The 25,000-nt window shown below is 47.8% G+C and overlaps 1 protein-coding gene across 2 annotated transcripts in view; it reads left to right on the top strand.

Annotated features, from left to right (window-relative positions):
- The window catches only part of LOC146295071 (CUB and sushi domain-containing protein 3-like), a 232,640-nt gene that overhangs the window by 71,940 nt on the left and 135,700 nt on the right, over positions 1-25,000 (top strand). For both annotated transcript variants that reach the window (XM_084695753.1, XM_084695752.1), the window contains exons 4-5: positions 1,367-1,561; positions 19,431-19,638. In XM_084695753.1, coding sequence (XP_084551879.1) covers positions 1,367-1,561; positions 19,431-19,638 — 403 coding nt within the window. The remainder of the gene's footprint in view (positions 1-1,366; positions 1,562-19,430; positions 19,639-25,000) is intronic.

Raw genomic sequence — 25,000 nt, 5'->3', positions numbered from 1 at the left:
GCTTCCTTTCCGCTTGTCGATCAGAGACTTGGTTAATATTAAATAGAATCTATTATGCAGCTGGTTTCATAAGTGGATGGTGCACTGGGCTAACGGCTGGAGGAACACGGACACACACCTCCTCACACACACAGTTGTGTGTGTGAGTAAACTTTATCCTCATGCACACACACATTAAGACAGACAGCAGTTTTCCGTATACTTTATTCAGTGATGAAATGGCTTTTTAGATTTTAGATAAAGATCATCCTTTTTAAGTGTGTGCGTATGTGTGGCGTGTGTTTGTGTCTGTGGGTTAGTGTGTGTGTATGTGTGTGTGTATGTGTGTGGGGGGGGGGTTAAGAGGACTTCTCTGGGGAAGCTTGTCATTGTCTTTCTCACTGATCTTCTAAGATAACTGAGGTGATGTGACCTTTACCTAAAGCAATCTCCTCTCTTCTCTTTCTTTCGCTCTGTCTCTCTCCCTCCCGCTGTCTCTCTCTGACTCTCTCCCTTTCCCCTTCTCTTTCTCTGTCTTTCTCTCCATCTCTCTTTCTCCACTTTTCTCCCTCTAAATGTTCTTGTTCTTTTTCTCTTCCCTCTGGTTTCTACTCTATCTGCTACATCCTTTAGTCTCACCCCCAGCCCTCCCCCTCCTCCCCCCTTCAGTCTCCAGCCTGTTATCTTGTCCTCCCAGCATGCACCTTGTCCAGGTTAGAGAGCCCAACCTCCTTTCCCCCACCGCTCCCCCCCCCCCCCTTTTCTATCTCTCCTCATCCCTCCCTCCCTCTCTTTCCTCTCTCTCTCCTCTGTCTCCTTCTCTTCCCTCTCTCCTGCTGGTCCAGGAATAGAGAACTCTCTGCTAGTCACGGCTTAATCTCAAGAGACGGGGGGAAAAGAGGGAGAGAGACATAGAGAAAGAGAGAGAAAAAAAAGAAGGGAGAAAAAGTGCTGCTAGTCACATATGTTGTCCAGACATGTGTTGTTTTAAGGGGTTTGAAAGCTAAGATCTTCTAACTGAACATGTCAGATTTACAGCCAGTGTGTCATCTCCGTAAGCTGCTCTTGCTTGATGTTCTAACAGAACAGGACAGACGTCACTGTCCAGAGAGCCAACACTGTTTGAGTTGATTCAGTCAGGAGCTTGAGCTAACTAGCTTACTAGCTAACTGGCGACTTCGGAACTTAGATGACTAGCTAACTAGCTAACTTGGAAACTTCGCTGACTAGCTAACTAGCTCACTTGGGAACTGAGCTGACTAGCTAAGGAGCTAACTAGCTGACTTGTTGACTTTCTAACTTGGCAACTTAGCTCATTAGCTATCTAGCTAAGTAGCCGATGAGCTGTAAGTGATTGTGTCTGACCCTCTCCATCCCTCCTCCTCAGTGCTGCAGAGCAGTGCGTGTGGTAACCCCGGGGTCCCACCCAAGGGCCTGCTCTCTGGGTCGCGCTTCAACGTGGGGGATGTGATCCACTACTCGTGCGTGACGGGCTACGTCCTGGACGGCCACGCCCAGCTCACCTGCATCACCAACGCTGGCAACGCCCCTATCTGGGACTTCCCCGTCCCCATCTGCAGAGGTGAGCTCACGTCCCGTCTCGTTTCGTGTCTTTTGTTACGCCGCCCAACGTTGCCACGGAGACCGACCTGGGGGTGCGGTCTGGGGGTCAGGGACCAATGGTGGCTAGCTTCCTGGTTTGTAGGGAATTCAGGAATCTGGTATTAAGATATGGTGGTGTTTTTCTGATTATATTGACAACTTTTTGTTGTTGTTTTATTAAATGTCATAAAGATAGATACACTGTATATCTAGTTAATTTGATAAAGATATTCTGTATATATATATATATATAATTTTTATTTTCAGTCATTAGTCCTTTACCCCTTTACTGTGGCTTTCCAGTGTCTTGGAATCTTTGTGACACCTGCATGATACCTGTGTGTGTGTGTACACTTAAAAGGGCTATAAACATTTTATGTGTGTTGGTGTGTGTGTAGATGTACGTGTTTGTCTTAATCAGGACTCTACCCCACCCCACCCGCAAATACCTCTACAAATATAGAACTCATCCCTCCAAACTTTCCCTTCCAAATGGCTGCCTCAGAGACAGTTGTCAAGCAGCGTTTTAATCGAGGGTCCGGCAGCCACTGCATTATTCATGAGAAAAGTCATTCTGCTCATGAATATTCATGAGCACGAGCTGCATCTTCAAGATCATGTAGACATTATAATTCAGTATAAGGAGCTGGCACTGTTGGAGTGTGTGTGTGTGTGTGTGCGTGTGTGTGAGAATGTGTGCGTGAGAGTGTGCACGTGTGTATGAACGTGTGAGTGTGGACTCTGTGTGAGAGTATGTGCATGAGAGTGCAGGTGTGTGTATACATGTGTGTCTGTGCGTGAATGCTTGTGGTGTATGCTGGCAAGTGTGTGTGTGTGTGTGTGTGTGCAAGTGTGATTTGATGAGCATGGATGTGCTTGGTATTCAGAGGCCGTGTCATCACAACAAATAGAAGTAGACCAGCAGAAACACACACACACACACTCATCCACACACACGCACACACACAATCGCTACGAGGACGACCACACTGGAAACACGACCAGCACTCCCTGGAGGAGGAAGGGAGAGAGGGGGGGGCGGTGTAACGGAGGAGGGGGAGGGAAAGGGAGAGTAGAGAGGCAGAGGTGGAGGAGAGAAAAGGGGAAGAGGTGGAGAGGGAGGCAGAGGCAGAATCAGGAGGGAGAAACAAAGAGCAGTTGCTCTGCATTAATGTTCACGCTGGGAAACTAATATGTGACCTGACAAAACTCAAAATGAGATTTGCAATAGAATGCGAAGTACTCCCCAGTGTGTGTGTGTGTGCGTGTGTGTGTGTGTGTGTGTGTGTTTGTGTGTGCACACTGTTTGAAGGGCTCAGGAATGCATAACTCTCCTTCAGGATTGGGCATGTCATTGATCTCTCTACTAGACTGCTGCTCAGGACACACACACACACACACGCACACACAGGAAACACAGGACACACACTCTCACACACACACATACTCTCACACACATACAGAACACACACTCACACACTTTTTCAGTGTTGCAATGTGTTGAAGGCAGTGAATTGTTGTACATTTCCATCTCACACCATCTGTAAAGTTTGCGGCGATCACCATGTAACAAAAGAATTGTCCGCTATGCATCTATATAAACATATATACACAATTGTAATAAAATATACTGATGATGAACTAGGTCCTAACCTCATGTCTGAGCCTGGTGAGCAAGGTATATGCCATGGGTGAACATCCCTTAATGAACAGGGACTCCATCAGAGGGGTAACCATAGCAACAGCTGCGACCAACCATCTAAACATATGATGCTTCTGATCTTTGGTGACTTGATACTGTTAATATGACAGGTGTGTGTGTGTGTGTGCAAGTGTGTTTTCCTATGCAGACAAAAGTGTTCTTCAACTGCAGCCCTCTAAGGAAACGCTCCTTCCTGACTGGATGCACACACGCACGCTGACAAACACACTCCAACTGACAGACACGCGCGCGCACACACATGCACACAAATGCGCGCACACAAAAACACACGTGCACAACCTTTCTCTCAGCATGGGAACACAAAAGTCTGTGCAAAGCCCAAGGAACTTCTGCTCCGTGTGTGTTTGTGTGTGTACGGCATGTGTGTGTATGAGAAGAGAGTGTGTGTTGTGAGTATGTGTGTGTGGTGTATGTGTGTGTGCGTGAGAGTATGTTTGTGTGTGTGTGCCGGCATGAAGCTCTGAAATCTCCACGACGCCCAGGTGGAGAGGAGGGAAGCTGAAGCCTGCTGCTGTGACAACGCTCAGCTCTGGAATCACAGCACTGTCAATACCTGTCATCCTGCTGACACACACACACACACACACACACACACAGACGCTTAAGCAAACAGAAACTCACATCTACAAGGCTACAAGCCTCAGAAAGAGAGAACAGAGATAGGATGTAGGAGATATGAGACAGGGGATATAAGGGCATGAGACTGGATAGAGGAGATAGGATATAATACACAGGATGTAGGGGATAGGAGATAATACACAGGATGTAGGGCTTAGGAGATAGGAGGTAATACACAGGATGTAGGGCTTAGGAGATAGGAGGTAATACACAGGATTTAGGGCTTAGGAGATAGGAGATAATACACAGGATTTAGGGGATGGGAGATAGGAGGTAATACACAGGATGTAGGGGATGGGAGATAGGAGGTAATACACAGGATGTAGGGGATGGGAGATAGGAGATAATACACAGGATGTAGGGCTTAGGAGATAGGAGGTAATACACAGGATGTAGGGGATAGGAGATAGGAGGTAATACACAGGATGTAGGGGATGGGAGATAGGAGGTAATACACAGGATGTAGGGGATGGGAGATAGGAGATAATACACAGGATGTAGGGCTTAGGAGATAGGAGGTAATACACAGGATGTAGGGGATAGGAGATAGGAGGTAATACACAGGATGTAGGGGATAGGAGATAGGAGGTAATACACAGGATGTAAGGGATAGGAGATAGGAGGTAATACACAGGATGTAGGGGATGGGAGATAGGAGACAGAAGATAAGAGAAAGGATATAGGAAGAGAAGATAGGAGGCAGGAGATGGAAGATGGAAGAGAGGAGGCAGTTTAAAGACACAAGACACACACTCACAAACTGACAGACAGGCTGGCATACACACACACACACACACAAATGACCGACAGACAGGCAGACAGAAAACGCCAACATACACATCCTCACACACAAACCCACACTCACACACTGACCCCAGTATGTTTGGTCTATAAATATGCATTGCATAAAGCTGCAGGAGCAGCTGGTGTTTCCTGCAGAGCATGGGTGGGGGGGGGGGGGGTAAGGAGGTTGAGAGGGAGGAGGAGGGAGGGGCATGTATCGAGGGGTGTATGGGTGAACGAGGGGGTGGGGTGGGGTGGGGATCAGAGAGGCATCACTGCTCATGAAATTATGTATCAGTGGATTCTGAAGTTATGGACATGTGTGGATGGAAATGGAAGTGTGTATAAGTGCATGTCTGTATTTGTGTATGCATGTGTGTGTGTGTGTGCGTGTGCGTGCGCGTGTGTGTGAGGGAGTCAGGTGGCTGAGCGGTTAGAGCATCGGGCTAGTAATCGGAAGGTTGCCAGTTCGATTCCCGACCGGTGCACTGACGTTGTGTTCTTGGGCAAGGCACTTCACCCTACTTGCCTCGGGGAGAATGTCCCTGTACTTACTGTAAGTCGCTCTGGATAAGAGCGTCTGCTAAATGACTAAATGTTAAATGTATATGTGTGTGTCGCAGGCTGTGAGAGTCTGCAGGAACTCAGACAGTTGATTGAAGTCCGTTTAATCTCTGTCTGTCTCCTGAGGGAACCAGGCTTACCCTGTGGAGAACACAGGCCTGCTATCACACACTCACACTCACAAAGTCACACATGCAAACACATATACTGAAACATACATTCAGTCACACACTCACATACGCACACAGTCACAGACACACACATACAGGTTCAATGTCTTTTTGATGAATGATTGTCTTGTAGTGTAGAAGAGAGAGAGAGAAAGTGAGATAGAAAGAGAGGAAAGCGAGAGAGAGAGAGAGAGAGAGAGAGAGAGAGAGAGAGAGAGAGAGAGAGAGAGAGAGAGACATGGATAAATCAAGCCAATTAAAAGTATGAGGGGAGATAGAGGCGGTCATCTTGGGACCACGGCCAAGGCAGACTAAACACACACTCACGCACACAACACCCACACCCTCAAACACACACACGCACACAGACGTGTACACGTGAGTGTGCGTGTGAGGGTCCGTGTCTGAGGATTGGTGGGTGTGTATGTGTGTGTGTGTGTTGGTGTGTGTTGGTGTGTGTGTAATAGCAGGGCTAATGTACCTAGTGACAGCTCTAAATGTCACCCTGGATGGCAGAATGAAATAGTAATGAATGGCTGGAGGAGTGTGTGTGTGTGTCAAGGGTGTGTGTTTGTGTGTGTGAAAGAGAGGGAGACAGAGGGAGAACTTTCTGGACATGTGTCAGGTCTTTAATGGAATAGTTGGCATGTCTTTGTTTTTGGCATGAACTCAATTTCTGTGAAAGTGTGATCCAATCCGAACGCTACTCCCTCCCTCCCTTCCTCGCCCCCCCCCCCCCCCTTCCGCATCTCTCTCTTTCATCTGATCACAGAAGGTATATTTAGGACAAGTTAATATTAGCATCTAACACTGACACAAACTTCATCGTCACTCTTTAAAAAATCCCATACATCTCTGTTTTTCTCTCCCTTCCCCTTTCGATATCTCTTTCTTTCTCCCTCTCTCTCTCTCTCTCTCTCTCTCTCTCTCTCGACCTCCCTCCTTTTCCTCCCCTCTCTCTCTCTCACCCTCCCCCCTCCTTCCATCTCTCGGTGTAGAAGCCATATATTCCTGCCCCTCTCATGGTTAATGTGTCCCATTTCTTATCTCCCCCCCGCCCCCCCGCCCCCCATCCCTGCACCCTCTCCCAGTTAGTGTGTTATCTCTCCTCGACAGTCCCACACGCCGCTCCACACGCCTGTCTCTATGGCGATAGACTGAGGGCATGTCCAGAGCATGTTTAATGATGACCGATGCCTCTTAGCTCGGGTGAGGATCACTGGTCACCTGTTTAAGCTACAGCTACAGCACACGCACTCACATGCACAGCCTCACCACATACACACACACACACACACAACAAAACACACACAGCTTCAGCACTCATACTCACACGTACACACAGCCTCAACACACACAGTCAAACACACACAGCGGTTGTCCTCTCATCTCTACTTAGCTAGATGGGATATTATAATACTATCCTCTAACCTGACTGCTGACAGAGAGAGAGAGGGACAGAGGATATGTGTGTGTGTGTGTGTTTGTGCTGAGGCAGCGCAAGAGCTCATTTAGTCTCTAATGCTGATGTCCAGGACAGGACCAGAGTCTGTGCCCTCCGCAGCCAGGGGCAACAGCAGCCCTCGCCAGACCATAATAACCTGGCACACTCTCTTCCCGAGTACTGTGATGTTTCATATCCTCCCTGTCCTCCTTCTCCTCCTCCTTAATCCCTCTCCTCTCCCGTCTTTGACCTCGGACAGTCTTTCATTCATTTCCTTCTCCTCCTCCTCTTTCTCCTCGCCTTCCTCTTCTGCCTCTAAAAGAGTCAGTGACTCAGCGGCTGTTGCCTCCTCCAAAAGATGAGGTCATGTCCTGCTCTCCCTCCTCTCCTCTTATCACCTACCGTCTCTTTTCCTCCCCTCTCCCTTTCCCTCCTCACCTCTCCCCACCTCGCCTTACCTTACCTCTCCCCTTCCCTCTAATCTCCTCTCCTTTAATCTCCTCTTCCCTTACCTTTTCTCCCTCCCCTCCCCTGCCCTCCCCTCCCCTCCCCTCCCCTCCCCTCCCCTCCCCTCCCCTCCCCTCCCCTCCCCTCCCCTCCCCTCCCCTCCCCTCCTCACCTCCTCTTCCCTCCCATCTGTCTCATCTCTCCTCTCTTCAGAGTGTTCCCTCCATCCCTATTTCTTATCCCCCTCTCTTCTGAAGGCCCTGTCACCTTCACCAAAGGCTTCTCTCTCTCTCTCTCTCTCTCTCTCTCTCTCTCTCTCTCTCTCTCTCTCTCTCTCTCTCTCTCTCACCCTCTGCTCTCCTTACCTCTACTCTGTCTGTCACACACACACACACCCATAGACTCCTCCCTCTGGAGCTCCTCTCACCCGCCTCCCTCCTCGACTCTGACGCTGTTTCCACAGCAACGCGTCCCACGCATGTCTGGAGGAGAATCTGCTCTAAGACAGACCCTCTGCTGATCTACAGGGAGGGAGAGAGAGAGGGAAGGAGGGGGGAGAGAGAGGAGAGAGAGGGGAGAGAGAGGGAGAGAGAGAGAGAGAGAGAGAGAGAGAGAGAGAGAGAGAGGGAAGGAGGGGGGAGAGAGAGGAGAGAGAGAGAGAGGGAAGGAGGGGGGAGAGAGAGGAGAGAGAGAGAGAGGGAAGGAGAGAGAGAGAGAGAGAGAGAGGGAGGGAGGGAGGGAGGGAGGGAGGGAGGGAGGGAGGGAGGGAGGGAGGGAGGGAGGGAGGGAGGGAGGGAGGGAGGGAGGGAGGGAGGGAGGGAGGGAGGGAGGGAGGGAGGGAGGGAGGAGACAGCTGGGCAAAGTAGTGTGTCTGCTAATATATAGCTACTACTATTAATAATAATTATTATTATATAGTAAGTAAGAGCATCTTTCTGACACACAAAGAAACACACACCAGCATTTAACGTTCTAGAATGTATTTCCTAGGTTCTCAATGTTCCAGTTAAAAACAATGCATTTGTTTTCTAAAAATTCTCCTGGCGCTCCGTGTACACACACACACACACACACACACACGCACACACACACACACACACAGGCATACACGTACACAATCTGTGGCACATGCAAACTCTCCTTGCCAGTCGATTCTTCCTTCGTAACACCAGAAGCCCGTCTGCCCAGGAACACTACTCATCTAACATTCCATTAAATATTCACACTCTATTTTGGATATTAAAACCCACATATTAAACATTAAGGCCACGCAACTGCTTTGAAATGTGCTGCAGGGGGAAATATAATTAGTAATCACAGGTTTTTTTCAGTTACAAATGGGACTTTAAATTAAAGATGTGGGCGAAAACAAAACACTGTAGTGACTGAGCGTCCCAGTGTTTCTGGATGGTTCTGATGCCGACCGTCATCTAGATCATTCCGATTGGAGTAGACATAAGCTGTCCTGGGAGAGGAGGGGGGAAGGAGAGGGAGGGAAGGAGAGGAGGGTGGAGAGCAGTGGAGGAGGGTAGAGGGTAGAGATGAAAGAGGGAAGGAGGAGGAGGAGGGTGGAGGAGAGGAGAGGGGGAGGGATGCTAGTGGAGGAGGGAGGAGGAGGAGGAGGAGGAGGAGAAGGAAGGGAAGCAGAGAAGTAGGAGAGGAGGGCGGAGAGTAGCGGAGGAGGAGAGGAGGGCGCACCTCCCTCTGGATGACATGGGCAACGCTTGGTATCAGATGTGGATCCGGGGCCTTTGGAGGCCCGTCTCTGTTGCAGTGGTGGGTCAGACGTGGGACCCAAGACAGCTAGGACCTCCCGGTGGCATGTTGGACAGCTTGAGATGACTGAGGAGCGGGAGTGCGGGGACAGACTCCCTGTCTAATGAGCTGTAAGCGCTCTCTGAACTGAACAATGATTCCACACAGCAGCCGGTGAACTGGAAACGTACTGTACTCTGTGCACACAACGTTGAGCCGTCTCGGTCTCAGGGTCTAGGGTAGTGATGGGTTCGGATTTGTTTTGCCTCTGTGACGGGCCTCGTTGACATTGCTTGCAAAAGGGCTATACAAATAAAAAGTTGATTTTAATTTGATTTGATATGCGGTTCATTAGCTGCATCAGCCAACCACAGTTGTTTTTTTGGCAGGTGGATTTAAATAGCCGGGGTCTGTTTCTATACCACTAGCTGTAGTGCTTCTATAGCAGCCTGTTTGTATATCACTTGCAGTCTGTTTCTATAGTCGTGCGTTTCTATATCACTTGCAGTCTGTTTCTATAGTCGTGCGTTTCTATATCACTAACAGTTTGTTTCCACCTCACTTGCAGATAACACACATCACTTCATCTTTTAGTAAAACATTTACACAGCAGCCTGCCTTTCCACACGGCTGAGCCACGGGCCTACAGACAGCCAGTGAAACCAATCACGGCGACTCTGTGTTAAAGAGCCCTCTTCACCGATGCACATGCTAGAAAGACACGACCCGACAGGGAGGTCACAGGAGCATCAGGGGAGTTTGCCAACCAAGAGTCCTCAACCAGCTCCGCTAACGCTGCTGCTGCTGCTGCTGCTGCTGCTGCTGCTGCTGTTGACTGAGAAGTCAACTCTGGTTCATTAATGTAAACACACACAGGACCCTGTGGGGGGAGGGGGGAGTTGCGGAGAGGAAAGGGGAAGAGGGGAAAGGGGAGGAGGAGAGAGGAGAGGGGAGGAGGAGAGAGGAGGGGAAAGGGGAGGAGGAGAGAGGAGAGGGGAGGAGGGGAAAGGGGAGGAGGAGAGGAGAGGGGAGGAGGGGAAAGGGGAGGAGGAGAGAGGAGAGGGGAGGAGGGGAAAGGGGAGGAGGAGAGAGGAGAGGGGAGGGGAGAAGGGGAAAGGGGAGGAGGAGAGAGGAGAGGGGAGGAGGGGAAAGGGGATGAGGAGAGAGGGGAGGGTTGTGTAGAACAGCTGTTATTGATCTGCTGAACTCCCAGTTTATTTTTGAGGCTCACTGGCAGGTGCACACTGGTGCATCTTCTGTGGAGTATTCTTAGAGAGGGGGGAGGGGGGGAGCGGGGGAGAGACAGGAGGGGGGGGTTGAGAGAGAAGGGAGAGGAGCTGGGGGGAGAGAGTGAGAGAGTGAGAGAGTGAGAGAGGGGGAGAGAGGGAGAGAGGGAGAGAGGGGGAACGAGAGAGCGAGAAGGAGGGGCGATAAGAAGAATGAGGGCGTCTAGAAATAGACCCTGACAAGGAAATACTTTGTTTCTTCATTTAATTCCACACTTCTCAGTTTGCAGGAGGACAAGAGAGATTGAGCTCTTAGAGAGACGATCCTGTCGTTGAGACCCCCTCTCCATCAGAGCTGATTAGATACATCCATTCATTCCGAGAAGAAAGACCGTAGGAGAAAGAGTTGGAGAGAATCAAACGACAGAGAAAGAGCGATGGAGAGAATGAGCTGGAAAGGGACCGGATGAGAGGGGGGTGAGGTGGGACTCGTCACACAATGAGACGCTGAGATCATCTGTCATTGTAGATATCTGTTCCTCTAGACAGGGTTCTTCAGCTGGGGGGGTCTCCAGTCATTGTTGGCTTTGTCAGGGAGACAAACGCCCTCCCCCTCCCTCTTCATCACAGGCTGAATTATACCACCAAACCTCCATCACTACATCTGGGATTTGATTGAGTGAGCAAGTCTTCAACTGTAAAGACTCCACAGACAAAAGGCTGGAGGAACATCTCTCTCTTCTTCAACCCTCTCCTCCCCCTCCTCCCTACCCCGCCCTTCCTCTCCTGCTCCCCTCCTCCCCCTCCTCCCTACCCCGCCCTTCCTCTCCTGCTCCCCTCCTCCCCCTCCTCCATACCCCGCTCTTCCTCTCCTGCTCCCCTCCTCCCCCTCCTCCCTACCCCGCCCTTCCTCTCCTGCTCCCCTCCTCCACCTCCTCTCATCACCCCCCCCCCCCCCCCCGAAGTGTGTCTGATAGAGGAGGAGATGTGTCTCGACTGTGGACGAGCTCTTCATAACTGTCAGCTGTTAACTGCTTCTGTTCATGTATTCATTTGACTCATCCTTCTTCACTGTCTTTTGTCATTTTCATCAGTCTCAGAGCAGATTCTCTCTGCTCACTCTCTATCTCTCACACACTCTCACACACACACACACTCTCCCTATCTATCTCTCTCACATACATCCATCTCTTACCTATCTCAAGTTGTTGAGCCATTGTTTTCTTTGTGTGTCTGGGTGAGAGAGAGTGTGTGTGTGTGTGTGTATAAAGGTGCAGGTGTACAACCTCTTTAGAGTCCTATACATGTATTACCGATCACTTTGATTCCCTGTTACGGCACACACACACACACATTAGCACATACACAAATCCGCGCACTCTCTCTCTCACACACACACAGGCACATACAGTGTGTCATACACAAGTTTACCTTCCCTCACACATACACACTTATTGAATGTTACATCACTGGTGATGGTGTGGAGGGAGGACTGGATTTTGGTGAGAGGAGGGGAGGAGAGGAGAGGAGAGGAAAGGAGAGGAGAGGAGAGGAGAGGAGAGGAGAGGAGAGGAGAGGAGAGGAGAGGAGAGGAGAGGAGAGGAGAGGAGAGGAGAGGAGAGGAGGATTCTGGTGTATCTTGTTAACCTTCTGGCAGAGCAGTTTGGACTTTCTGCCACTAACCTTCTAACAATAGCACACTCCTCAGCTTGCTGCCTCAGGTCAAACACACACCCACACACACACACACACACAGATACACTCACACCAATACACACACACAGATACACACGCACACACACACCCAGTGCTGTCAGCAGATAAGACGACAGACAATCAGCCCAAAGGTGACAGCAAGCAGCAGCCCTCCAGAGGAAGGTGTGTGTGTGTGTGGGTTGGTGGGTGGGTGTGGGTGTGGGTAAGGGTGTGTGTGACAGACAGATAGAGCGAGTGTGGTGTGTGTGTGCATGAGGGAGGGAGGGAGAGAGAGGGAGTTGTGTGTAATGTGTATCTACGTGTGTTTCCTCCTGTGTGTGTGTGAGTGTGTGTGTGTGGATGGATGGATGGCCAACACAAAAAGAACATGCTCTCCTGTCTGGCAGGATAATACCGAATTCCAACAGTCACAGCTTCCGTGTCAAGGTGTGTGTGTGTGTGTCAGGACCAACTGTTATTACAGGTAAAGAGACAGAAAAGTGGTAGGTACAGAGGAACATTCTCCAACTTCTTGTGCTGGCTCCTACCTCTTCCTGTTCCGACTCCTCTCCCACTATCTCCACCTTCCCTCTCCTCTCTTCCCCCCTCCTCTCCCCCCCTCTCCTCTTTTCTCCTCTCACCTCCCCTTCTCTCCTCCTCTCCTCTTCTCACCCCTCCTCTCCCCTCTCCTCTATCGATGTCATTGATCTAAAACATATTTAGACTCTCAGCCCGTCAATGGCAGAGAGGAAGGCATGGTGGTTAACATGGTTTATTCATACAGAAGCAGGATCAGAAGGTGAGCTTCTCATTAAGAAAGCACTCCCTGGTGTAATCACACATACACAGACATACACACACACACACAAACACACCCAGAGAGACACACCACACACTCACAGAGACACACACACACACACACACCGCACATATAGAAACACTACATGCACACACGCACAGAGACACACCACGCACGCACACACACACACACACACACACACAGCAGCAGTAATTCCTTGCTCTGTCAACAGAATTGTCAAGGAGAGGATCATGTTCAGACCAGCATGTGTCTACCTCAAAGTAGACAGAACCTAGCAGCTTACTGTGTGTGTGTATGTGTGTGTGTGTGTGTGTGTGTGTGTGTGTGTGTGCGCACACAGTGATATATAGAGCTCTAAAGGACCGTCTTCATGGCAATTTGCATCCAGTGATTTACAGGAGTAGGTTGGATCCCCCCCCCCCCCCCGTGTTAAACAACATCCTGTTCCTGTATCCACCCATCGATCAACACTGCCAACCAATCAAACACTGGCCTTAACCTTCTGTTCTGTATTACACTTGGGGGTCGCCATGGAGGCCACCGAGGCCTTTGTAAAATACCCCGCACCCCGGCCTCTCTGCCCCCTCCATCAATCCCATGACTCCCTGAGCTTCAAAGACATCTATAACGGCATCATCTTGCCTCAAATGTAATCATACTTTTAGATTTTTTGTGATTGTGTGTGTGGTATGGTAGTGTGGGTTTGTGTGTGTGTGTGAGCGTGTGTATGCATATGCATAGGTGTGCATGTGTGTGTGTGTGTAGTTACTGTAGTGAGTTATGACTATGTAGTGTAGGTTCTGCAGACTCCATAATTCTCCATCCTGATTGATGCTCCCCCATGGAACATCTAACACAGACCTGCTTACTGATGAGTTGTGTGTGTGTGTGCGTGTGTTTGAGGTGTGTGTGTGTCAGGTGTGATCTGACAGTGATGTGTGTGTGAGGTGTATGATATGTGTGTGTGGACAGTAATTCCAGTAGTACAGGCTGTCCTCAGGACTAAGCCCCTGATAAAGAGTCTCATTAGAAAGCAATAGAGAGAGAGAGAGAGGGAAGGAGAGAGGGGGAGAGAGAGGGACAAGAAGAGGGAGGGAGGGAGGGAGGGAGGGAGGGAGGGAGGGAGGGAGGGAGGGAGGGAGGGAGGGAGGGAGGGAGGGAGGGAGGGAGGGAGGGAGGGAGGGAGGGAGGGAGGGAGGGAGGGAGGGAGGGAGGGAGGGAGGGAGGGAGGGAGGGAGGGAGGGAGGGAGGGAGGGAGGGAGGGAGGGGAAAAATGAAGAGGGAGATATGACATCACCCCTGGTATCATAATTTAAGCCTGTCATCTATCTCTACTTGGTCCCTATAACTGAGAGATGACCGGATTACCACACAAACACACACACACACACTCACACACATCTACACAAATGCACGCTCACACACACACACACACACACACACACACTATGTGAAAGAGCTCATCACTGTATTCCATTCAAACCCTCGAGGCACAGGAAGGATTATAAACGGTTTCCCTCCATCTCTCCTCTCCCACAGCTCCTACTATTTCATCTTTCTCTTCTTTCCTAGTTTCCTCCTCTTTCATATCCTCCTCCTTGTCCTCTCCTCTGCTTATTATTTTCTGCCCTCCTTTGCAGGTTGAGAGATGGAGAGAGGGAGGGGAGGAAAGAGGAGGGACGAAGAGAGGGAGGGAGGGGAGGAACAGGGAGAAAGAGAGGGAAGGAGGGTAGGAACAGGGAGGAAGAGAGAGGGAGGGGAGTACAGTGGGAGGAGGCAAACAATGGCATGACTTTCACAGTGTTTGATGTTAAACAACACACATTTTCTCAGAGATAAAAACACGACTTAACTTGGCATTAAGACAGCATGAGGCCTTTAGCCTGCGCCCCCTAAATATGTCCCCAGGCAACACAGAACAGATTCAGTTCCAGAGCATCACAAAATGCAAAAACAAAATGCAAAATCTTAGATACGCACACACAAATACACACACACACAATCAAAACATGCACACATGAACACACACATGCACACACACACACATACGTCTACAAATGCACAGATACACTTGCACACACACACACACACACACACAGGGGATTAGTGTTCGTGATGGAGAAGTGAAACAGGATTGATGGTGCCATGGAAACGAGTGTGTATCTTTTATGAATTATTGAAGAGGTGCCTGGCCTTCCAATGGAGAAGATGCTCTCCACTCATCAAGATCAATACTTATTAAATCATTTGACTTATAGACACACACACACACACATACACGTACACACATACACGCACGCACGCACACACACACACACACACACATACATGCACACACAGACGGACACACTCACATATGAACGTGCACACACAGGGCCTCTCTCTCTGTCCATCTCTCTCTACCCCTTTGTTCTATGAAGCAGTCATGAACAGCAGCAAGTCTATATGTATATACTGTATGAGGACTTTATATATATGTGTGTCAGTGTGTGTGTGTGTGTGTGTGTGTGTAGCTCTTCCATGAAGAAGCTTGTGTGACATTGACAGGTGTGACAGCTAATCTCCCAGCCCTGTCCATCAGTCCCAGCCTCCCCCCGGCTCCCCCCCCCCTCCTCCCCCATTTACCCCCAGCTCTCCTCTCCCTCACCCTCTCTCCTCTCCCTCTCTCCTCTCTCTTCTCCCTCTCCCTCTCTCCCTCTCTCCCTTTCTCCCTCTCCTCCCTCTCTCCTCTTCCTCTCTCTTCTCCCTCTTCCTCGCTTCTCTCGCACTCCTCTCCCTCTCCTCTCCTCTCTTGTCCTTTCCTCTCCTCTGTTCTTCAGTGACTGTCACTGGTGCTCATTGGCATTCTCGCTCCTCTTGTCGTGATGAACACAACCTTTTTCCCTCTCTCCCTGTCTCTGTCTATTTTATATAAATACAATATGCAATGCCAAAGCAATACAAGTCAACTGATCAACTATCCTATGCTGAAAGGACAGCAGGCAATACAATATTGATTTATATATTCAGCTGTTGCATCACGTAATACCGGGACAAAAAAAAGAGAAGTGTAAATTGAGAAGCCCATTCCAAACCCTCCAGAATCACAAGCCAGAGAGAGAGAGATGCATCGTGGCTGAGCGTCCACATGTCACCCTGGGTCGAGTCAGAGGACTCTGTCCACATCCCAGGCAAAGCCATCAACAGGCCACATTAAAACCCAGCCTCATCTACAAACATAGCATTCGCCGGGCCTTTTCCGTTCAAACATTCTCTATGCAAATAGATACACATATAACTAGTTCGGTAAATCATAGAGAAAAGACCGACTTCTGCGGTGGAATATTGTTATGCACTTCTGATTTAGATGCAGTACTAATGTATAGTGCGGTTTCCTCTGTACACTTGATTTACGCTGTCGCGTTGGAGGGCAAATGACAGAATGGCTGACACTGTTGATTCCTTCCAGAATGAACATTCAACAACTCTGCTGTGTTTCACACAGTTAGATGGCAATGCTCTGAGGGAACATTTCAACGTCATTAGAAGAAGAATGGAAGGATGTGGAGTTGTTGTGTGACCATGACGACCACTGTGTTGTATTTGTGTGTAACTTTTGTCATTCATGTTTACCTGTTCCGCAACACAAGTGCATCACAGTGGGAATTGGGTGTTAGTGAGTGTGAATGTGACTGTGAAAATTGTGGATGAGATCCGCAACGGTGCCCAACTACTCGAACTTGAAGGTTTTGCCAGAAGAGGGGTTGATTTGACAAACGGGCTTAGACTTCTGAGTATTTGGTGCGGAGGATGGGGTTCAGCTATTGTGAATAACTGTAATAACATGTATTTAAGTAATGAAAAAATAATATATAATTCATGGAAATAGTTAATGTTATATACAGTATATGCAACACTTAGACCACGCCTTTAAAAAATACATAAGAATGATTAGAAATATATAATACATAAAATAAATTATTGTTACAATAAAATCTCTTGGTAGATTAATCCTCATTATTGTTGTGTTTGATAGATTTTTAATTAATCGTCCTTTTACAAATTGTGCTATCATTTAGGATTACTCATATTTACCTGGCTTGAAGGGTAATTGTTTGATTTGGGAAAGAGAGGAGATTGGATTGAAAGTGGATTATATTTTTCTTTTATTATGAATTGAGCATTCGAAAAGAAAGTTTGTCTCTGTTTTAATGTTGTTTTTTTATGTTTACAGAGCCTCTCATTCTTTGGTACCCAGGACTTTTTATACTTTATTTTAATTGTATTCGTAGGTTGTGATTTTGATTTGTATAGTACTTTTCTTTCCTTGGTATTTTGTATTTCAATGCGATTTGCTAATTGGTATTTTCTGTTTGAAAAAATGTCTAGAATATGTAAATAAAGAAGAAATATAAGGATAGATTTTGGAATTTAACAGTTGAGGTCTTTTCGAGGTTGACAGTTTAGGTTAATTTGCCCATTTTTGACAGCATTCCACAACCTGTAATAAAGCCTCTTTCAGCACTTGTGGTGCAGTTGAAAGGTTGACAAGGTCATTAATGTAGAGTAGGTCTTTCAGCTCTGGTACATAGTGAAGCCAAGAGATGCAGACTGGTCCAGTGCCAGATTATTTATGTTTATTTTAGATGGTGTTGTACTTTGATCACATCCTTGACGTACTTGCAGTCTTGAGTGAAGTATTCTGTCCTTTGGTTTTCAATTTTCAAAGCACATTTATTTTCCATGCACAGTGGAATGGCAGCTAAAGAGGCTAATATATTTTTAATTGAACAATTATGTTTTATTAGTGTATGAATGGAATATATGTGGTCAGAGGTCCTGTGTTTTTTAAGGAAATCTATTTGGGATTTGTTGAGTGAGATTTTGTTTTTCAGGGAAGGCTCAAACTATTTTATTTCTCTCTCTCTCCTCTCCTTCTCAGTCTCTCTCACCCCCTTTCTCCCTTTTTCCCATAGCATTTCTCCCAAGAGTGTCTGACAATGCATGTATTGGTGCACTTCCATGGTTGTGCATGCATGAGCATGTGTAAAGGGTGTGTTTGTGTATGTGTGTGTCTGTAATGAAATGTCATGTGAATGTCAATCTGTCATTCTCTGATCGAAATGTAAAACGCCCGAATTAATCGCCTGCATGTTAGACTCCGGTAAATATGGAGGCTTGAATGGATGGATTGACAGAGAGGGGGAACAAGGTCGTATGAAAGGATGGATGGACGAATGAATGAACGAATTAACCCTGTTAAACATTGATGTGTCTTCCAGTTCTGGTCCAAAGTGATTCTCATATCGAGTGTCACTTTGTGGCCGGTCTGTGTGTGTGTGTGTGTATGTGTGTGTGTGCCTACAGTACAGGCACACACACAGCCCAAACCTGTGTGTGTGCCTGCATGTACACACACTTATGGAGGCCGTTGTGTGTAGTCCTGAAAACATATATATACATATATGTATATATATAGATATAAATATCCTTTATAATGTGTACACAAACCAGTCCATGTGTCTTTATCTGTATCCCCCCATGTAAGACAGTAAGCCCACCCCTCCCTCCCCCCCCCCCCCCCCCCCCCCCCACGACACCAATCTGGATTTGCACGATCCAAAGATTGATCGTTGAGAATTGGAACGTTTCCGAGGCTGGAGGCGGAGCTAGAGGTCGATAGGAAATACAGCGCTGTCACCGTGGTTACGCTGGACGCTGGCAGGAGACTCAGGATGGGGGGAAGGAGGGGGAGGAAGGGAGGGGGAGGACAGGGAGAAAGAGAGGATGAAAGGAGCTGGAAGAGAGAGGGGCGCAGAAGAGTTGACTGTTAGAAGGTCTCTACACAGGACATTCTGATACCACAGAGGAGAGAGAACAGGGAGAGAGAGAGAGGAGGGCGGAGAAAGGAGGGTGGAGAGAGGAGGGAGAGAGAGGAGGGTGGAGAGAGGAAGGTGGAGAGAGAACGGGAGACCAAGAGAAGAGAGAGAGAGGTAGAGGGGGGGCATGGATAGAGAGGGGAGGGGAGTAGAGAGAGAGAAAGAAAGAGAGAGAGAGAGAGAGAGAGAGAGAGAGAGAGAGAGAGAGAGAGAGAGAGAGAGAGAGAGACGAAAGACACAGAGAGAGAACGAAAGAGAGAGAGAGAGAACGAAAGAGAGAGAGAGAGAACGAAAGAGAGAGAGAGAGAACGAAAGAGAAAGAGAGAGAACGAAAGAGAGAGAGAGAGAACGAAAGAGAGAGAGAGAGGGATAGCAGAGAGTGTAAAAGCCATGGAAATCAGAAACCCGTTTGAATTTAAATTGGTACCAGAGACAGTGGGCCTACAGAATCCCACCCAGCTAACACAGGCCGTTGTATATATGTCAAAACATATATACATAAATCAACAAATAGCTGTATATACAGTGTGTCAACAAATACAGTATATACACAAACAAATAGCCAGCCTCTAACAGCCAGTACGCCCCCAGCCAATCGGACGCTCCCAGCTGAAGTTCCCTGCTGTATGATTATGATTCCTAGCAATCCCATCATGATTACTATTCTGATTCTGATGATTCTGATTATTCTGAAGAAACCCTAAAGAGCATACCCTAACACAGGTCTCTCCCTGTTTGATTGACAGCTGAGGACACATGTGGGGCTACAATGAGAGGGCCAAGTGGAATCATTACCAGTCCCAATTTTCCCAGTGAATATTACAATAGTGCGGACTGTACCTGGACGTTGCTCGCTGACCCTGGAGACACGGTCTCCATCATTTTTACAGACTTCCACACGGAGGAGAAATACGACTACCTGGAGGTGGAGGGCTCCGAGCCTCCGACCATCTGGTGAGAACAATGCTACTTTCTCTTCCTGTCTGGCTGTCTGGATACTTCCTGTCTGTCTGAAGACCTGTCCTGTCTGTCTGTCTGTCTGTCTGAAGACCTGTCCTGTCTGTCTGTCTGAAGACCTGTCCTGTCTGTCTGTCTGTCTGTCTGTCTGTCTGAAGACCTTTCTTGTCTGTCTGTTCTCTCTCTCTCTCTCTCTCTCTCTCTCTCCCTCTCTCTCTCTCTCTCTCTCTCTCTCTCTCTCTCTCTCTCTCTCTCTCTCTCTCTCTCTCTCTCTCTCTCTCTCGCTCTCTCTCTCTCTCTCTCTCTCTCTCTCTCTGTCTTGTATCAGTGTGCTATCTCGTTATCACAGCATGGTATTCTCTGCTCTGGTGTCAATGTTATTGTGCCCTCCCTTCCCGCTCTGCTGGGAGCTGCCAGGAGGGGGGACCTGGACGCTGCCCTCTCAGGGGAGGAACTACAAGGGTGACAGGCCAGATAAACACCATCTCCCATGGTGCACTGCAGCAGGAAGTGATAAGGAGAGGTTGTGATAACACCAGTTCTGGTTTCCTGTATAGCCTCACAGGACAGCCTACTGGGGCATGCTGTGTGTGTTGTGTGTGAGAGAGAAAGTGTTTGTGTGTGTGTTAGAGAGAGAGAGAGAGAGAGAGAGAGAGAGAGAGAGAGAGAGAGAGAGAGAGAGAGAGAGAGAGAGAGAGAGAGAGAGAGAGAGAGAGAGAGAGAGAGAGAGAGAGAGAGAGAGAGAGAGAGAGAGAGAGAGAGAGAGAGAGAGAGAGAGAGAGAGAGAGTGTACTGTGTGGGTATCTAATACCTGGTTCCTCATCCCGCGCCTTGTGCGAGCTATGCCCCAGGAATAAATAGATTTTAAATCATTTGCAATTTGGTGACCTGCTAATATTTTCTAATGTGTGAGTAACAACAATATTTTGGCCTTGTCTGCTATCGACTGTTCTCAAATTAGACGATCGATCCTTCTTTCCGGGAGAACGTTTACCACTAATGATGTTGCTGGGGGATGAGGGGGAGGGTAGAACATGAACATGAACATTTTCTTATTCTACATGTTTCAATTCGCAGCAGAGCGCTATGGATAGAGGTGACACACTTACACACACACACACACACACATACACAACCGCACAACCACATACACACGCAACCACATACACAATCACGCAACCACATACACACACATACGCAACCACATACACACTCTCACAGACATGCACCATGTCCGTCCCCCCCCGTCCCCCCCCCCCCAGAGAGAAGGGTTCATCTGTGATGTAGCTTTGGACCAGATATCAATACTGGTTCCCACTGTTAAAGAATATTGATTGACAACACGTTCAATACCACTTACCTTTCTAACACTGAGCGTGAGAGAGGAGGGTGGGACTGATAGGAGAAGCCTGCAAATTAGTTTTCGTCTCTGGGGGGGTTCTCCATAGGTAGGCAGGTTCTCCATAGGGAGGGAGCAGGGTTCCAATAGTGAGGAGGGTTCTCTGTAGTGAAGAGGGTTCTCAATACAGTGAGGAGGGTTTGGCAGAGTGAGGGCATAGGGTTCTCTTTAGAGATAGTTTTATTTACATGTGTATTCTATTCTATCCAGCTCCACTGCACTCTGCTTCTGCTGTACTCTATATTAGTAGTGGCACACAGTGAGAAGTGGCCATAGTTGAACTCTCACGAGATGTGAGGCAGTGTTACCCTGTTCTCTGTTTACTAAAGCAGGCTTGTCGTGGTTGTTGTCGTCGTTGACACTGATTGATGATTGCTGAGAGGGCATTGAGGACACTACCTGACTTACATGAATGTATCTTAAATGAACACTCAGGGTACTCTGCTTGAGTCTGATTGGTTAACGAGGGCTGGCAGATTTATCAAGAGAGCCAATCAGATAGGGTGGGGCTTTCTTGATGCTGAACTGTACGACACACACGGATTCATACACACAGATGGACACAAACTCACACGCGCACACACACACACACACACACACAGATATGCACACACACAGAGAGATACACGCATAGGGGCACAGTCAGAGATACAGATCGTTTGTTGAGAGACTGAGAGGGAGGAACGAACAGAAAGAGATGCCTTAATGCCTGTGTAGAAAATGACAAACATGAAATGAGGGGTCATTGTGGCTACGTGTAAATAAACAAAGCTGGCACAAAGAGGGGTCCTCTTGACATCTCTCAGGTCTAATGACTGAGAGAGGGCGAGAGAGAGAGAGAGAGAGAGAGAGAGAGAGAGAGAGAGAGAGAGAGAGAGAGAGAGAGAGAGAGAGAGAGAGAGAGAGAGAGAGAGAGAGAGAGAGAGAGAGAGAGAGAGAGAGAGAGAGAGAGAGGGAGGGAGGGAGGGAGGGAGGGAGGGAGGGAGGGAGGGAGGGAGGGAGGGAGGGAGGGAGGGAGGGAGGGAGGGAGGGAGGGAGGGAGGGAGGGAGGGAGGGAGGGAGGGAGGGAGGGAGGGAGGGAGGGAGGGAGGGAGGGAGGGAGGGACAGAGAGGGAGGGAGAGAGAGAGAGAGAGAGAGAGAGAGAGAGAGGGAGGGAGGGAGGGAGGGAGGGAGGGAACACCTGTGTGTGTTATTGTGCTATCAGCACTTTGAGTCAAACACAAACTAATCATACTTTCGTCTTATTCGCCTCTGCTAACCGTCAATTATTCAGTTTGCTGCTGTTCTAATTGTGTGTTTGTGAGTGTGTGTGTTTGTGTGTGTGTGGGGGCGAGAGAGTATTGGATACTGATAGTGCAGTGTTTCAAGCACAAAGAAGGTGTTGTGGTCTGCAGAGTTGGAAGTGAGTTGACAGAAGGATAATAGTTGCTATTTTTATCGCGTCCCCATTCAAGCAGAACCATCGTTAAACTAAACTGGACCAGACAATGCTGAGAGCTCTATTGCGGTTAACAGGTTATTTATTTCTATTTATTTATGTGGAGTAATATGTATTGCATCTGATGCAAGCCTCACTGGGACAGTGCTATAATCATAGTCCTGCATCAAGCCCCTAACCTCTGAGTGGACGAGAGCATCACCTAGGAATGTGTGTAATGTGTGTGTGCATGTGTGAGAGAGAAGGAGTGTGTGTGTACTGTTTGGGTAAGAGAATATGTGAGTGTGTGTGTGTGTGTGTGTGTGTGTGCACTTATGTGTGTCAGTGTGTGTTTGTGTGTGTGTGTGTGTATCAGTATATGTGTGTGTGTGTGTGTCTGCTGACAAAACTTGCCATCTGGAAAGACTCTTGTTATTGTGTGTTTATCTGCTTCTCCAGATCACATCATCCTCCTTCTACATCTGATCCACCTGATTAGGGTTCTCTATCTTTAGATATACACACACACACACACACACACACACACAGAGACTCATACACTGACAGACACACACCTACATTCACAGGCAAACTCTCTCTCGCATACACAGATGCAGACAGACACACACACACATACATTCACAGGACTATCACACACAAAATGTGGGTAGTCTGACTGCAAGCCCATTCAGAAAAACTACAATTGAACAATCGGTCATTTGGGGAGGGATTGCACTGTCAGCTACAGCATCAGTTCCACACCGGAAATTAGCAGCCTACAAAAAAGATTGTTTTACGATCATAAAGAGTTGTGGATTACTGCATAGGCTGTGCACTTTTGTTTGTACATGTTCTGGGTCACATGACAGTGATGTATCCTTGGATTCCTTCAAAACTTAGATTTGTTTTAAATGAATAAGTATTTTTGGGGGGTCAATTAGACAGACAATTATATTGTTAATTGTGTATTTGTGTGATACAATTAATTCTACAGCAACATTTGGACATTTTTCAGCTCTAGTGTTCTGTTAAATTGGGTTTATGTGTTTGCGTGTGCAGATTCTTAGATAGAACAAACGGCCAACCATTCTACTGTTATAGCCTGGTTCTGTTGTACTCTTAAAGCCTGGTTCTGTTGTACTCTTAAAGCCTGATTCTGTTGTACTCTTAAAGCCTGGTTCTGTTGTACTCTTAAAGCCTGGTTTTACTCTAACAAGCCAAGATCTAGTCTTACAGCCTGATTCTAATCTTACAGTCTAAATCTCCTGGTTGTTGCTATCTTTTGGAAATAAAGAGTAAATACAGACAAAGAGGAAAAAAGATGAAGAGAGAGAGAGAGAGAGAGAGAGAGAGAGAGAGAGAGAGAGAAAAGAGAGAAAGAAAGAAAGAAAGAGAGAAAGAAAGAAACAAAGAGAGAAAGAGAGAAAGAAAGAAACAAAGAGAGAAAGAAACAAAGAGAAAGAGAGAGAGCAGGGTCGTCCAGCATCTGCCACTGTACTCTGAGTTGAGTTTGTGAACAGTGATGACAACAGCGATGCACCATCTGGGGCACGCACACAGCTGATCCCAGCTACACAGAGGTGACTTGTGTAGATAGCTGTGCTTCAGAGGGATCTGTGATCTCCACCGACTCTACAGAGAGGACTAACCACACACACACACACACACACACACAGGGAATAACTCTCTTCAAACGCTTAGTCATATTAATAACAAGATTGACCAATTAAAATTATTTTTCTGTATTTGTTTGATATCTGTAGGTGTTGTGTTCTTGCCGGGGAGGGGGTCCATTTAAAATTCATTCACGTACTATATAAACATGTAGAATACCAATTACAGGTTGTCTGTGTATGATAAAGACCTGAAGAAGATTAAATAATTGGAGCATTTCATAATTGAAATATTAAATCACAATGTGTTTGAAAGAGCACTGTCCTGCCTCTATTAATGAAGTAAGTCATGAAGCTCCATAATGTCTAAACTGTGTTGGAATTTAAATTATCGGCAGAAAGTGTTTGAATTGTGAGAATGCTCTAACAGGAAGTATTTAAGGGTAGAGGTTGAAGGACATGAAAAAAGAACTGTGGTCAACAGAACTTCTGTCCTCCACTTCCTGTCTTCATCAGTCACTACTTCCTGTCCTCATCAGTCACTACTTCCTGTGGCTGTCTGCCGGCCGGCCACAGGCCCATATAACGGCAGGTGACACGCACGCACACACACACACACACACACACACAGTCCCTGACCATTGATCAGAGGTGAAGGTTGTGGTGTCCCGCATCATAATGAAGCTGTGTGATTAAGGAGGCTGGGTTGAGAGTCTGGCCTCTCCGGACACTGTTACACACATACACACACACACACACTTGAGACCTGACCTGAGAGTTTGACAGAAGCACCTAGAATGTCCAGACAGCAGGGAAACACCTAGTCCTCTCAGATTGGAGGGATGGGAGGGATGGAGGGATGGAGGGATGGAGGGATGGAGGGATGGAGGGATGGAGGGATGGAAGGGATGGAGGGATGGAAGGGATGG

The sequence above is a fragment of the Hypomesus nipponensis genome, chromosome 4 (genome assembly GCF_054491055.1).
Source record: "Hypomesus nipponensis isolate SF chromosome 4, ASM5449105v1, whole genome shotgun sequence".
Taxonomy (NCBI): Eukaryota; Metazoa; Chordata; class Actinopteri; order Osmeriformes; family Osmeridae; genus Hypomesus; species Hypomesus nipponensis.
This window is presented reverse-complemented; position numbering and strand designations above follow the sequence as displayed.